This window comes from Pollachius pollachius, assembly GCF_949987615.1.
Source record: "Pollachius pollachius genome assembly, chromosome: 16".
Classification (NCBI taxonomy): domain Eukaryota; kingdom Metazoa; phylum Chordata; class Actinopteri; order Gadiformes; family Gadidae; genus Pollachius; species Pollachius pollachius.
Genome location: NC_136949.1, coordinates 8,346,139 through 8,361,138, shown reverse-complemented (window position 1 = coordinate 8,361,138; position 15,000 = coordinate 8,346,139). Strand labels below are relative to the sequence as shown.

Sequence of the window (15,000 nt, the reverse complement as noted above, 5' to 3'; positions counted from 1 at the left end):
TCTGCTCCAGACGTATTGATTATTAGTAGTTTGTTCGTGGCTTTAAACCATAAGGAAGTCAGTCGATATACACTGGACGTCTATGAGACCCTTTTTGCCCCAATGTGTCATCAAATACCTACATCTTATTATGTTAGCGATCTCCTGCGTCCCCATATGCCTATCGTGGCCCCCCCCCAGGTTGGGAACCTCTGTCTTAAGCCTTTCAGGAAGTCCCACTCATTGGACAGGGAGTCAACCGTTTAAACATGCTTGACTCTAACTGGCTGCTAACGTAGTTGTTTCAGCGCTCTTGCAGTTTTTTTACCCCGAGTTCTGCATTTGTATTGCCGTTCAGTTCAGTTACAGTTTCACTTCCATTAAATTCAGCTGCAGTGTCACGTGAGGCGCGAGAGATAAGAATACTTCCTTACATCTGTAGTGGCAGAAGGATAGCCGATTATTTGAGTGTATGCCTTTCGGGATACACCCAAATAGAACCTCAATATCCGTCGGATCCTTGAGCTAAATACCTCACCCCTACCTGATCCTTAATGACATGTAAACATGTTTAACTGTTAGTCACTTTGGATGAAAGGGCCTGCTGAATGACCAAGCAGGGCAAAGCAGATCATGTGAGTGATCTGCAGTCATGATGGTGATTGGTGCTGTGGTGGTGGTGGTGGTTAGGTCCAGATGCAGGTTCCTGAGGGCGTGACAGATTACTGCACCACCTATGCTGACTGTGCCACTCGCTTCCCAGACCTCATGGCCAAGTGGGACGCCTTCTACCAGGTAAACACCGCCCATAACACCACACAAACACACACAACTCAGCTGCTATTCTTTAGTCATTGAGAGGTTTGAATATTAATATAATTCAGTGTCTGTCTGACTTGAAATCGTAATTAAATCGTTTCAGGTCAAAGTGACATAGTAGTGACACCGTTCTGACTCATACTTGTATGTTCAAAATACTTAAAATACTTTTGAATTGTTTAAATACATATTGTGTGCGTACATACAAAGAACATTCTGTAAAGTCATTTTCAGTTAATAATTTTATGCGTGTGTGTGTATGTGTGTGTGTGCATGCGCGTGCATGTGTGTGTGTGTGTGTGTGCTTGCGTGTGTGTGTGTATGTGCTTGCATGTGTGCGTGTGCGTGTCTTTTTTTTGTGTGTGTGTGTGTGCCTGTATCAAGGGCCTGAGAGTTGCCGCGGTTTCGGAGGCTTCTGACGTTGAGAAGAAGGACAGCATCCTGAGTCTGTACTGGGACGCCCACCAGGGATCCATGGCCTCTGTCGCAGCCTGCAGCGCCAGGTGACCACAGGGAGGGAGGACGGACGGACGAGGGAGGGGGAGACGGACGGATGGCTGAATGGATGGATGGGCGGATGGGTGGATGATAGATGGACGAGGGAGGGAGGGATGGATGGATGGATGAAAGGACGGATGCATTTATGGATGAATGGAGGAATGGATGGATAATAAATGGTAGAGGGATGGATGATGAATGTATGAACGGACGAATGCATGACTGTGTGAATGGACGGATGAATGTATGAATGGGTGACTGGATGCATGGCTGAATTGATGAATGGCTGAATTGATGAATAAATGAATGGATGGATGATAGATGTTAGAGGGATGGATGGACGGATGATGGATGGATGGAGGGATCGATGGGTTATGAACGATAGATGGGTGAATGAAGAAATGGCAACTCAATGGCAAATCAACATTCTTCTCAAAACCAATCCATCCCATGTCTCTTCCTCCACCTCCTACTCCTCCTCCTCCTCCTCCTCCTCCTCCTCCTCCCCCTCCACCACCTCCCCCCTCCTGCAGGAAGGCCTCCTACTCCGCTCCAGAGGTTTCCTTCGCTGACAGCTGGCAGAGTTCCGCGGACTTTATCGCCGCCGCCAACTTCCATTCCAACCTCGAGAAGTCCGCCATGTTCATGAGCCCCCTGCCCAGCCGAATTCTGAAGGTACACGCACACACACACACACACACACACACACACACACACACACAGCCCTTATCTCCATCCCTGGACGTACCTCACGTAGGCTGAGTGAGAGAGGCTCAAGAATTGTAGCTTGATCCCCGTCTACCGCAACATAATCTCCCTCCTCTCGTCCTATGAGCCGGGAACCCGCAGAATTTAGACTAAATAAAATCCACACTATCAAACACAAACAGATATTCCTCTATCTAAGGTCCCCTCCGTACCTCCCTCTCTTGCGAGCGTGCACGCACCAATAACACACATTGTAAGTCCCCCCCCCCCCCCCCGTTGTGAGATGAGGTAACACTTAATGTGATCTACAGCAGCAGCTGATCCTGCATCATCATCATCATCATCATCATCATCATCATCATCACCATCGTGTGATGTTGTCATCATCACGACATGATTGGGATGATGATGATGATGATCATGCAGGATCAACCGCTGCAGTAGATGCAGTGGTTGATCTTGCATCATCATCATCATCATCATCATCATCATCATCATTTTTCTCCTCCTCCTCATCATCATCATCATCATCTTCCTCATCCTTGTTGTGTCGTGTGTTGCGTCAGGAGGGAGACCGGGCCCCCAACATCGCTGACCTGAGCGCCGACGAGAACCACTCTCTGTACATCTTCTCCTGGATGAAGAGCATGAACACAATACTAGGTAGGACACGCGCACACACACACACACGCACAAGCACACGTACACACACACACACACGTACACACACACACGTACTCACACACACGTACACACACACACACAAACACACACACACACACACATACGCACACGTACACACGCGCACACACACACACGCACACACACACTAACACACACACAAACACACACGTACTCACACACACACACACACACAAACACACATACGCACACGTACACACACACACACACACACACACAAACACACTTGCGCACACGTACACACACACACGTGTACACACATACACTCGCTCACAAACGTACACACACATACACTTGCTCACACATGTACACTCTTTGATGCTTGTTTAGTTTCTTGCTTGCTTGCTTGCACACACAAACACATGTACACATACACACACGCAAACACACACATACACGCGCACACACATATACACTCTTCCATGCTTGTTTGGTTTCTTGCTTGCGTGCACACACAAACACACACACCGACATGGAATTGAATATAATACAATAGAAATACGCATGGTTGCAACAGCACCTTCTATCTAATAACCGTGGTTACGCCCCCCCGCCCCCCCCCCCCAGGAGGGACGATGACGCGGTTATGGCGCGGAGCCATGTGCTCCATCGCCGCCAGAGAGAAGGGCCGAGCTCTGCTGGAGCAGCTCCTCCTCAACCCCGGCTTCTCCACCGCCACCTTCCTCTCCATCATCACCGCCACCGCATCAGGCTGCTGAGTGCACACCTGCGCGCGCGCACACACACACACACACACACACACTCACACACACACGCACAAACTGGACTCCAGTGGGTGGATGTCATTTGTTTTAGATACTATGTACTGAGGTCAGCCTTGTTTGCATTATTTGTTCTAGTCAGGTCATTGTGGTGTAACACTTCTCTAAATACAGTGTATTTTGTTACAGTGTCATGTTTGTCACAGGACAATGGTACAGATAATCATTCACGCAGAAAGTGAATAAAACAGTTTTTCAAGATTCTGTTCAACTTTTCTTTTATCTTGGTTTGTAATTGCAGTTTTCTTTCTATCCACCACAACACACCATAAGCAATGGTTCAAATCTCATTATTGTTTTAAAGTGATTGTGAACTTGTACAACAGAATCTTTCAAATTCCCTCTCTGCCTTGCGCAATGCAATGAGGCCACCTGCTGGTTGTACAGCGTAATTACTGATTTCTTCCTTCCCCTTATGTCAAATGCCTTGCACGCATGTGTATACAAATAATTGAAGGTTGACCTAGGACATTATTCGAATTAAACAAAAGTTTAAAAAAAACTGAATTTCTTGAAAGGCCCTTATTTCAGATAATAGAGTGAAACATATAAAATCGAGTTTTAGTACATTACACATAGGCCAACAATAGAGTCCTTCAATACAAAACAGTCACCTAAACAATAATAATTTAACCGTGGCTATTGACATCGCGGAGTGCTATATATAGTACTTAAAGTAGATCTATATGTACTCACAAGGAAATGGGATGAATGAGTAAAACATTTATAATTATGGGCTCTTCATGCTGTTGTATTCAAATAGCAAACGTTAATGTTGATTCTAATATCTAGATTGTATCTTACTTATTTCACACCATTTGTTATCATAAAGTGCATATAAATCGAAAACGAAAACGAATAAGTAAGATCTGTGGAAAATTCTTTAATTTTCACAAAACAACGAAACGTTAACATTAACAAACTACAATTGTATGACGTTGAATCACTGCTGGCATCAAATACGAAGGACATCAAAAACATTTACAAAAAATGGGTAAATAAAGAAATCATTATAGTTGATATTAAAAGCACAATAAAAACTTTTCACATTATTAACATTATGGTTCTATGCTACGTCATGATTGTCTGTGGAAAAGCAAGATCACATAAAAATAATAAAAACACAACCAAAAGTGTAACAGAATGAAATGTCCTGTTAAGGTTATAAGCAATTTAACAATCATGTGTTTTATAGAAACATTTGGGGATGTATGGTAGGAAGCACTATATCTGTTACTATGATGACAGAGCTTATTCTGGGTGCATGTCTTCATATATTTATGATGCAATTTGTAGTCTATTCATTATCTGTAAGCAATCGGGAGTGTAACCAATGTTTTGACCAAATACATACACATTTGTTAATATAAAGACTTTTTTCCAAGACTGTCTGGCAGTGCAAACGGGTCAGGTCTAAAATGTATATATACTTTTAATATAACAGACTCTTTCATTTGGATAATTTGTAAAAACAGCCACGAGCAAAGCTGAACCAAAAAGTGGGTTTGAGTTGCTAATGGAAGACAGCAATGACAGAAAGAGGACACAGTTTTGCATTATGTCGGAAATGCATGAAACATATATATTTTCTCTTTTCATGTTACATAAGACATCACCTTTTTGCGTCGCTCTAGAAATCAATCTCTGACCATTTCCTCTCAGCAATACAAATAAATGACAGTTTAGCTTGACAAATGTGACTGACGGCATTATCGGCCTCAAAGGAAGATCCAATAGTTCTTCTGGAAGAAAGTCTGCATGATAAATCATAATAATATAAAAACAAGTGACAATCTGAGGACGTGCTGCTTGGCTTGAAACCGGGGGAAGTAATTTGCCCAAAATATATCGCCAATGCTAATACCGATAAACCAATACCAATCTTGTTTTGACAGTTTTGTCAGTTTTGTCGGACATGACGAGGTAGAGGAGTCACAGGCTCTCTGTTGGCCAGCTGTAGATCGCGTGTCGGGGGTGTAGTATTTGTATTTTATGCATTTGGGTCTGGAAGTGTTGTTCCTTTGAATAAACTAGAGGTAGAGAATATCTGCTCCTAACACAGGAAACCCTTTAAACTGCCCTGAGCCTGCTAATGCACTCTAAGTCGCGTGTGTGTGTGCGCATGTGCTTGTGTGTTTGTGTGTGTATGTGTGTGTGTGTGTGTGTGTGTGTATGTGTGTGTGTGTGTGTGTGTGTGTGTGTGTGAGAGACAGAGAACCGGGATGTTATGGTTCTTCGTAGGCTGAAGCTTTGTCCTTTAACAGATCCAAACACACGTGACAGCTCCAGCTCCCTGGAGAGATAGACAAGGATAGAGAGATAAGAGACAGAGGGGGAGGAAAGGTGAGTGAGAGAGAGAGATGTTTATTCAATCAACATATAAGCATGGAAGACAAGGTGTCAGCTGTGCATGTGTGTGGGCGTTTCTGTGTGTGTGTGACTGTGTGTGCATTTGTGCGTGTTTGCATGCGTGTATGTGTGTGTGTGTGTGTGTGTGTATGTGTGTGTGTGTGTGTGTGTGTGTGTGTGTGTGTGTGTGTGTGTGTGTGTGTGTGTGAGGCCTCACCTTCTGGGGGATGGCTCATTGGTGGCTTCAGGCAGTACATGTGGTAGCCCCGGTCACAGTCGTCACAGAACAGCAGTTGGTCCTACACAGTCAAATGATTCATGGAGATTGCTTTAGAACTACAGAGAGATATTATTCATGCAGAAAACAATAGAACTACAGAGACAAATTATTCATGTAGATTGCTTTAAAACTACAGAGATATGATTCATGTCGAAAATAATACAACTACAGAGACAAATGATTAATGAATATAATATAATTGAAAGCAATAGAAGCAAGGCAGGAGGCCTAAAACTCTATTTATCAGTGAAATTATATTTCTAATTCTCCTCCAGTATTTGATTTTATTTGAAAGGGACCATTTGCAATCAAAAACATAAATGTAGCCATTTAATGCATTGCACCAGAGTTAGCCTTAGGCTAATTTGCATCTGCAGTCCCTAATAGTACAAATGGCTTATTTACTCAAGTTGAATGGTACAGTCTAGTTTCCGTGAAACACTTATTTATTCGGTGACTGATTAGGTGACTGAGGACTTGAGATGAACTCAAAAGTTTGAGTATGATACAAAAGACAAATTAATGGATTTATTTACGATGACAGTAGGACAAACTATGTGTATATCTTTGGCTCAGTGATAGCCATCTACCACCAGACACGTACGTCATTCTCTGAGGTTCCACATATGCTGCAGGACTTGCACTCAATGCACTGCCACTGGTACGTCTTCACCGCCGTCATCATGTTCTCTGTGAACTGCAGACACGTTGGGTGACCTGTGAGGAGAAGTGGTGGGGGAGGGAGGAGAGAAGAGGGGAGAAAAAGGATAGAAGGGAGAGGGAAGGAGAGAAGAGAGAGGGAAGGAGAGAAGAGAGTGGGAAGGAGGAGAGAAGGGGATGGGACGGACAGAAGAGAGTGAGAAAGAGGACAGAAGTGGGTAGGACAGAGAAGAGAGATAACGAGGAGAGAAGGGAGTGGGAAGGAGAGAAGAGAGAGATAATGAGGAGATAAGGGAGTGGGAAAGAGAGAAGACAGTGAGAAATAGGAGATAAGGGAGTGGGAAGGAAAGAGGAGAGTGAGAAAGGGGAGAAAAGGGGGTGGGACGGACAGATAAGAGAGAGAAAGGAGATTGAAAACAGGGTTTGTATTTACATAGCCAGGACACTTCCAGTGAAAGAAAGGTCCTCAGAAAGTAAACGTACGAATAAACATAAATAAAAAGTAAACGAAAATATAAAGTTAAACATTGACGATTGCTTTGGAGGACAGCCAGCATATGAATATAAACGTCCTGCCGGGTGTATATATAATGCGTGCGATAGAAGGACATTTATTTTCTGAAGATAGAAAGCATGTATGTTAGTATAAAATCATCAATGCCACAGAACAGTATTGAATGGTTTGCAGTTACAAAGGATTACAATGATGTCAGTATCGTATGTTGAAAGTTGAAAGTTAAATGTTTTTTTATTAGTCACATGTGTAAAAAATAGCATTTTACATACAGTGAAATTTAAAAGGGGTTATCAGTCTGTCACTGTCCAAATTACTGGAACCTGAATAAATAATAGATTATAGCAATTTAAAAACTATTACTACTACTACTAGTGTGAGCAAGTGTAAAGGTACCAATGGGGTATCAATGAGCCACAAACCAAACCATGGACACATGTGTCCACGGTGCATGAAAAAACAATTTGTCTACAAATCCTGTGTCACACGAGCAACAAATAAGGACATATGATCGCAGTTCATAAATGAAGTGATTCAGTAGCACATCAGGTTTCAATGTACAAGATGTGCTGGTTGGCAGCACAGCCGGCATTCTTTGCCGTGCCGACATAAAAGGGACCACGTTATCTACGAACAGTGAGGAGTGCTGATGGAATGCTGATGGCTTTTACCTCGTGGCTTCCTGTCCCCACTGGCCAATGGGAGGGGCTTAAAAAGTCCAGGAAGAGCCCTGAACCTGCCCCATATTTGGACAGTGGCACAGAGATATTTTTGCTACGTGTTTCCCGTGTCTCATTGACCACTTTGTCTACCCTGACTCCGTCTATACTATTCTGTCTGGGGCTCATTCACATATATAAGTCTACACTACCCTGAAGTATAGACTTAAAGGTGCAAAAATATGTTGAGCATTGTGTCAAATGTAACCGTATCCAAAAGGACAATGGGGAAGTCATTAGGAAGGTCCGTATTCCAAAAACAGAGCTTTTCTTCAGCATGAAATCTTCTTCCAAAAGTTCAAAATGGATGCTGCAATCCAGGTGTTTCAGGTACTCGTGATTATTATATATTTTAGCACAAGACCCTTTAGTGTCATGTGTCTGAAGTCCATCGTAGCCTCAAAGCTGTCTTATGCTATGAAAGATCCAACCCATTCGAGCTAAAAAACATGGGGAGACTGCCCTCAACCAAGGCTTCATTCTCAGAGAAGAAAACGTCTCCAGCTCCGTCTTCAAAGCCGTAAAACGTGGACGCCTCGCTGACAGACAGGGACAGCTCTTTGAGGCAACCGTCTTCCTCCCATCCTACTTCTCTCTTCCTCTTCCGGCTACCATAGAAACATCAGCGTACATCAGAGTACGGAAAAAAAAGGCCAACACACAGCCCATTCTGACGCCATCAGTGCTAACGCAACCCGATGACGTAGGGAGCTACAGCACTAAAGCGGGTGTTTCTCACTCGACGGAGGCATCTGTTTCTACCCCTGCATGAGATGGCGACTGTGGGGTCAGTGGCTTGGAGAGGTGCAACAGAGGAGGCTCCTTTTGACACTAGGACCATGGAGAATCAAGGCAAAAGAAAAACACAGCCAAAGTAACCAAAGGAAAAGAATGTGAATATAATATAATTGGATGTTGGTCTTCTAAAGAAATAAGACAGGTTGGTATGATGACACATGCAGGACAGACGCAAGCAGCAGGCATGACACGTTGTTGTGTTGGGAGAGAGAGAGAGCAAGAGAGAGAGCTCCATCCAGAGCTCTAGGGGTTCAGGACGGCTACAGGCTCATTGACAACCCCACCGGGAGGAGGATGGACACGAGAGCGGATTGAGGGTAACAAAGCAAACATTGGAAATCATTCAAAATGTGTCTGAAAATATGATTTGTGTAATCGTTGTAAAGTCAGTGGCTGCCAACGCGAACCTTTATTATGGCATTTGTTTGGCATTCAGACTAATCATTTGAACCAATGATAATATATTGGGAAATGTAATGTAATAGGCTGTATCGTGTCCAGACTCATGGGAATGGGGCAAGACCTTAACTCCCGGCCTTTGCAGATCGTGGTGGACAATGCACACTTGTTTTCTTAATGTAACTTATTGTATTTAAATGTATATGATTTAGTAATGTTGGCACTCATCCAATTAAATCTTTTTTGGGGAGTAGCTGCCCCCCCCCCCCCCCCCCCCCCCCCCCCCCCTTTATTTATCAACTTTAATTGAGAAAATAAATGTTTGGAGATTACATGTATCCTACAATAAGTTGATTCCTACGTTTTTCGCCATCCCACCGTAATTGCCCTGCCTTCACTATGTAACCACTGGGAAGCAGACAGACAGACGGACAGACACAGAGACACACAGACAGACGCAGAGACAGAGGGAGACGAGGGGGGGAGGAGGCGCGTGTTACCGGAGCGGCCGCAGTCGGAGCAGGACACCAGCTCCTCAGCCTGGCCTGTCTTGCGGTTGCCCTCCTGGTCCCCCAGGCAGAAGTCACAGTAGTCGTTGGGGATGATGCTGCCGTCCACCGCCTTCTGGGCTGTCAGGGGGGGAGGAGACGCACAGGGTGGAGGGTGAAAGGAGGAGGTGGAGGAGGAGGAGGAGGAGGAGGAGGAGGAGGGGGGGAAGGGAAGATGCTAACAAAGGCTAACAGATTGGGGGCTTTGTGCTTGGGTTCTGAACGGTCACAAAAGACATCAGGACTTCATCACGGAGGCGGGGAATGGCGTGTATGCAGGTTTGTCTAGCTACACACTACAAACGAGCCCCCCCACACACACACTACACCCGTAGACACACTACACAACACGTGTGTGTACATTGCTACACACACACAAGTGACATCCTACTACACGCCCTACGCACACGTCCTACGCACAGACACTTACGTTTGTGGTTGCTGGGCCGGGGGGGCGAGGGCTCTGGTAAGTCGGGCTCCTTCTCCTCCTCTCCTTCCTCCTCCGCCAGGTGGGTGTGGGTGTAGTGGTAGCTCAGGCCGGGCCGGTTCTTGTACCGCTTCCCGCAGACTGAAGGTGGACACGCGGCCAAGACACATTAGAAACCACTTAGGAGACACAGGCGTCAAAATAGTGATGGGTTGGCTAATGGGACGTTTTAAACGTGACCTTGCGTTCTTTTCTCTGTAACGCTACAATACATATGGTTATATGGATGGTGCTCAAATGCTTGGGACGTTCTCAATGCAGGGACGAGGGAGCTATACGATCAATTGTGGTCTATGTTAAAGCAGTAAAGCTGTGTTCTGGATTGATTTTGTCACGTCGGCCATGCTGAATGTTAATGGGTTGACTACAGGGAGCTCTCCAAATGCATCACACACTGAAGAACACAGGGAACGAAAAACTGAATCCCATGCAGCTGAATCCCATGGTGAACAACCACTCTATCCTTGACGGTGGTGTGAGTGCTATTCTCAACCCATACCAATGCTCCCATACAAACAATCAGGCTCAGCCTGTTTTACCAAACAATGCTCAGCTATAGTGTTTAAGTCTTGAACATCGTCTTTCCGTGATATAAAAATCCTGCTTGTTATTTGAACATGATCAAACGTCTGCCTCTATATCCTCATAATGTCAAACTGGTTCCATTGGGAATCTGTTGCCACACTCCTATTACAGATGCAGCCATTAAAGAAGCTTCCTGTTGTGATGTTATTCTACAGCCATGCTATAGTGAATGCAATCTGTTTTAATATACGTCCAATATAACAAAAAAGCTAATGATAAGTTATCTAAAGGTCGGTGCACATATATTGTTAGAGGCTTCGCCATTTCTTATTCCTACTTGTGACCAACAGGTTCTTCTACATTGGCTACGACTGTCTCTCCATGTCCAGTTCTGTACAGCCCAGGAACATGCATATCTGGTTGAACCCTTAGCTAGGTAAAACTGGCAAGATTAGATTCATTATCACACTCTGGGCCATTAAGCAAGCATAGAAGAAATGCAAAGTGCCGTTGGTGTTAGGTTCATGCAACGCTTGCATGGCTTTGCGTGGAAGCAGCGACTGGTTCTACAAAGCAGGGGTTAAACACGAGTGTAGCAGCATCACGTCAAACCATTCCCACACTAGCTCGTGTCGTTAGCGTCTACTCTTCTAGGAAGACAAAATGGCGACAGGATTTGTATACCTTCTTCGGCCCTTTTTGAGTTATGCTTTTGTTTGTGTCTTTCTGGAACAGAGGACAAGACACAATCGCAGACAATACAAAAAGAGAAAGAAAAGGACAAGAGACAAGAGACATAAAACCAGGATGAAACACGTTCATTTGGGGCTCATTCACAGATCCTGAACTGTCGGGTTTCGGCTAACCCCAAGAGGCATGCTAGTCGGGTCTGGTTTATCAGTTACGCCATGCAGGCAGAGAGGACTGCCCTGGTCGTTGGCAATGGAAACAGAAACTTGAAGCACAATTAACTATCAACAATTTCTCCCCTGGTGGATGGTTGTATTTTTCCATAGCAACAGATAACAAAGGCATGTAAAAGGAATCAAAAGAAACTGCACATAACAGAAACACATTGCTGTTACCATAACCAGCCATGATGAAAGGTTAAAAATGTAGTCATGAATTTCACTTTGAAATAAGAGAACCGTTGCTTTTTCTTTTAGCTGAGAAAGCTGAAGCTACGTTCAATCTTGTGGATGTTCACTGTGGCTCGCGCACATTGTGTCTTTGTTCGCACGTTGACCTGTTAGAGGAGCATCTCACATGATGCCATGTTCCGTGAGAGAGGGGGGCCGGACTGAGCAATGAATGAAACAGGTGGGAACGTAGCTAGACGTCACAGGTCACATGACGAATGCGTCTAATGAGACACAGGTGAGGTCCACCATGTTGTTCTTTGTTGTTTCTACTTACTGTCGCAGACGTAAGGCTTATCCTGGTCTTCGTTTGCAGCTGCTTCTGCCTTCTTGCGACTGGAACTTCTGCCCTGCGCACAGACATGACAACCCGACTCAGCACAACAATCCTACACAGACCGCTGCATCGAATGCATGCATTACTCACTACCGGAGGTAAACAGTACAAGACATACTCTATTTTCTAACTCTCCCCAAACGCATATTTCCATATTATCCATATCCCATTCCCCATATTTCCACATTTTCAGATTAGGTGAACATTTCATCTCAATGTGTTTTTAAATTACAGTTTTTAATGGCCATCTCATATCCATTACAGACACACCCACCTTTCTGTTCCTGTTCTTCCTCTTTGGAGTGTCCACCTCAAAGTCGTCTTCGTCTTGGAACCCATCCCCGTTCTCGTCTGCCTCCAGAACTCTCTACAAACGGATGATAGACAAAGTTACAGAACAAGAAAATAGGACGCTCACTCGTCTCCACAGCGGGAGGGATTTATTCATGACGTTTACGCAAACGAAAATAATGACATCAGACTGAATGAGATAGCGTGGCAAAGCATAGCATGAAATAGCATAGCATAACATAGCTTAGCATAGTATGGTGTAGCATATAGTGCAGTGTCGCCTACTGTAGCATAACACAGCCTATCCTAGCGTATGGCGTAGCTTGGTGTAGCGTATAGCGTAGAGTACCATGGCGTAGCATGGCGCAGTGCACCTGTATCTCCAGCAGGGTTTCCTCCTCCGTGGTCAGGCTGTTAGTCTTCTCCAGTAGGCCGTCCCCCCTCAGCAGGGCCTCAAGGGCCGTGGCCTCCCCCGGGGGGCCCTCCCGCTTCGGGGCCAGCTCGGCTTCTGGTGGGGGGCGAGGGTCAAGTAGGAAGGGGTTGGGGGTGGGGAGGGTCAACAGAGATGGGAGTGATACGAAATGCAATAAGGTGTTAAGACGGTGAAATGCACATTTCAGAGATTGTGTGTGTGTGTGTGTGTGTGTGTGTGTGTGTGTGTGTGTGTGTGTGCGTGTGCGTGTGTGTGTGTGTGTGCATGTGTTACTGTCATGTGAAGAAAAAACTATATATAATGGACGAGAGAGAGAGAGAGAGAGAGAGAGAGAGAGAGAGTTATTTTTATCCATGCTTTTAAAGGCATGTGTATGTCACATTAAGTTACCTCTGGGGGGGGGGGCACACGTGCATGTGTACATGGTGTGTGCATGTATGTGCTTGTGTGCGTGTGTGTGTGTGGTTTAACTGCAGCTAGCGTTAGCTCCAGTGGCTAGCCACTGAGAAGCCAGTCCCGGGAAGACTCCAGATCAATAAAACCTCAAGAGTGCCAGGTGCCAGATGAAAGAGATGGCTGAATGAGTGTGTCCAACCACGACAGAGGAACTCATTAAAATACTGGTTCCTCATGTTTCAACCGCCCTCTGAATATGAGCAGATGCAATATCCTTTTGCTTTCATGTCGCTTTATATTTATTTAATTTTTAGGTTTCCTTTCTTCTTTCATGCTTTCAGTTTCACTCTCTTTCATTTACATAATGTCCGCTGAATAAATATTGCATCATTCATATCTTAATGATTGTTTTTCTGGGTAATTAACAAGACAAATACATGGGTGTAAAAGACATCTTCACCTACAACCCATTGAGGATGAAAAAAACACACTTGAAACAATCCTATGTGTCCCTTAAGGAGCCTTTTGTTCAATACTTTGTTCGATCTTCTCTCATCAATAGGAGGTAATGTCTATTCCTTCTCTGCTTTCTTTATCTCCCCGTCTCTCTCTCTACCTTTGTGCCCTGGTCTCTCCCTCTCTCTCTCTTTATCTGTCCATCTTTCTTATTTCTGTCCAGATGCACATAGTGCTGTGAGCTTAGTGGTCACTCCCCCCACCTTGAACTTTAATAACACAGGGATATGAATGGAAACGGTTGTGTGGGGAGGGAGGGAGGGAGAGAGGGAGGGAGAGAGGGGTAAAGGCAGTTCAGGGACTGAAAGACTGTCTTGTTTTAATGCTGCTATGCCTTCCTCTTCCCCCCAACTCCCTCCTCGTGCCCTCCTCCCTTCCCTCCCCCCTCCTCACTTCCTATCTTTTACCTTCCCTCCTCCCTCCCTATATCCCTCCCTTCATGCATGTCACCCATCCTTCCTATATCTCATCCTTCCATCCTTGTTACCTTCCTCCTTCTCTTCCATCCCTCCTTTTATCAATCCCTTCATGCACGTCGCCATTCCTTCCTTCCTATCCTCCTTGCTCTATTACCTTGCCTCATTCTGCCTTCCTTCCTTCACTCTCTATTTTATGTCCATTCATTGCAACCTATCCCCCCTCCCTCCCTCCCCACCTCCCCCCTCCCTCCCTACCTCCCCACCTCCCCCTCCCTCCCTCCCCCCCACCTCCCCCCTCCCTCCCTCCCCACCTCCCACCTCCCCCCTCTCCCCCGGGGTCATCATGTGTTTTCTTTGTGTCTGAGAGGACGCAGTGCCTTTAAAGATGTGCTCTCTCACCTTGACGCTCATTTGACCTCTGACCTCCACCGCCAGCCCCACCGTCCCGTCCCTCACTGTACCCCCATCTGCCTCCCTCCTTCTCCCCCCCGAACCCCCTCCGTCTGCTCCCTACCAATGCATTTTCCCTCCTCCCTTCGTATTTCCTTTTCTTTTCGTCAATTATTAATTCCCCTACTGCCTAAACCCTCTCCCTCCCTCTCCCTCTCACTCCCTCTCTCCTTCCTCCCTCCTAAACCCCTATGGAAATAGGTGGTGGGGGGGGACATGGACAGAATGTTCTGGTCGGCCAAGGAGGGGTTG

At 45.4% G+C, this 15,000-nt stretch overlaps 2 protein-coding genes across 3 annotated transcripts in view; one reads left to right on the top strand and one right to left on the bottom strand.

The window, feature by feature from the left end:
• Positions 1-3,822, top strand: part of LOC307087622 (protein LEG1 homolog) — a gene marked incomplete at its 5' end in the record, with an annotated part of 5,506 nt that extends 1,684 nt beyond the window's left edge. Inside the window, 5 exons of the mRNA XM_079753243.1 lie at positions 670-774; positions 1,183-1,301; positions 1,830-1,971; positions 2,571-2,667; positions 3,274-3,822. Of these exons, the coding sequence (XP_079609369.1) occupies positions 670-774; positions 1,183-1,301; positions 1,830-1,971; positions 2,571-2,667; positions 3,274-3,425 (615 nt within the window). The 3' untranslated portion in view covers positions 3,426-3,822. The remainder of the gene's footprint in view (positions 1-669; positions 775-1,182; positions 1,302-1,829; positions 1,972-2,570; positions 2,668-3,273) is intronic.
• Positions 3,823-4,377: 555 nt separating this feature from the next.
• The window catches only part of dpf3 (double PHD fingers 3), a 25,184-nt gene continuing 14,561 nt past the window's right edge, over positions 4,378-15,000 (bottom strand). Inside the window, exons 4-12 of one of the 2 annotated variants that reach the window (XM_079753687.1) lie at positions 12,909-13,042; positions 12,518-12,610; positions 12,184-12,256; positions 11,452-11,493; positions 10,186-10,323; positions 9,708-9,836; positions 6,722-6,834; positions 6,055-6,136; positions 4,378-5,781 (exon numbers count right to left, since the gene is read on the bottom strand). In XM_079753687.1, coding sequence (XP_079609813.1) covers positions 5,714-5,781; positions 6,055-6,136; positions 6,722-6,834; positions 9,708-9,836; positions 10,186-10,323; positions 11,452-11,493; positions 12,184-12,256; positions 12,518-12,610; positions 12,909-13,042 — 872 coding nt within the window. In that variant the 3' untranslated portion in view covers positions 4,378-5,713. The remainder of the gene's footprint in view (positions 5,782-6,054; positions 6,137-6,721; positions 6,835-9,707; positions 9,837-10,185; positions 10,324-11,451; positions 11,494-12,183; positions 12,257-12,517; positions 12,611-12,908; positions 13,043-15,000) is intronic. The other variant, XM_079753688.1, reaches the window with a different exon arrangement.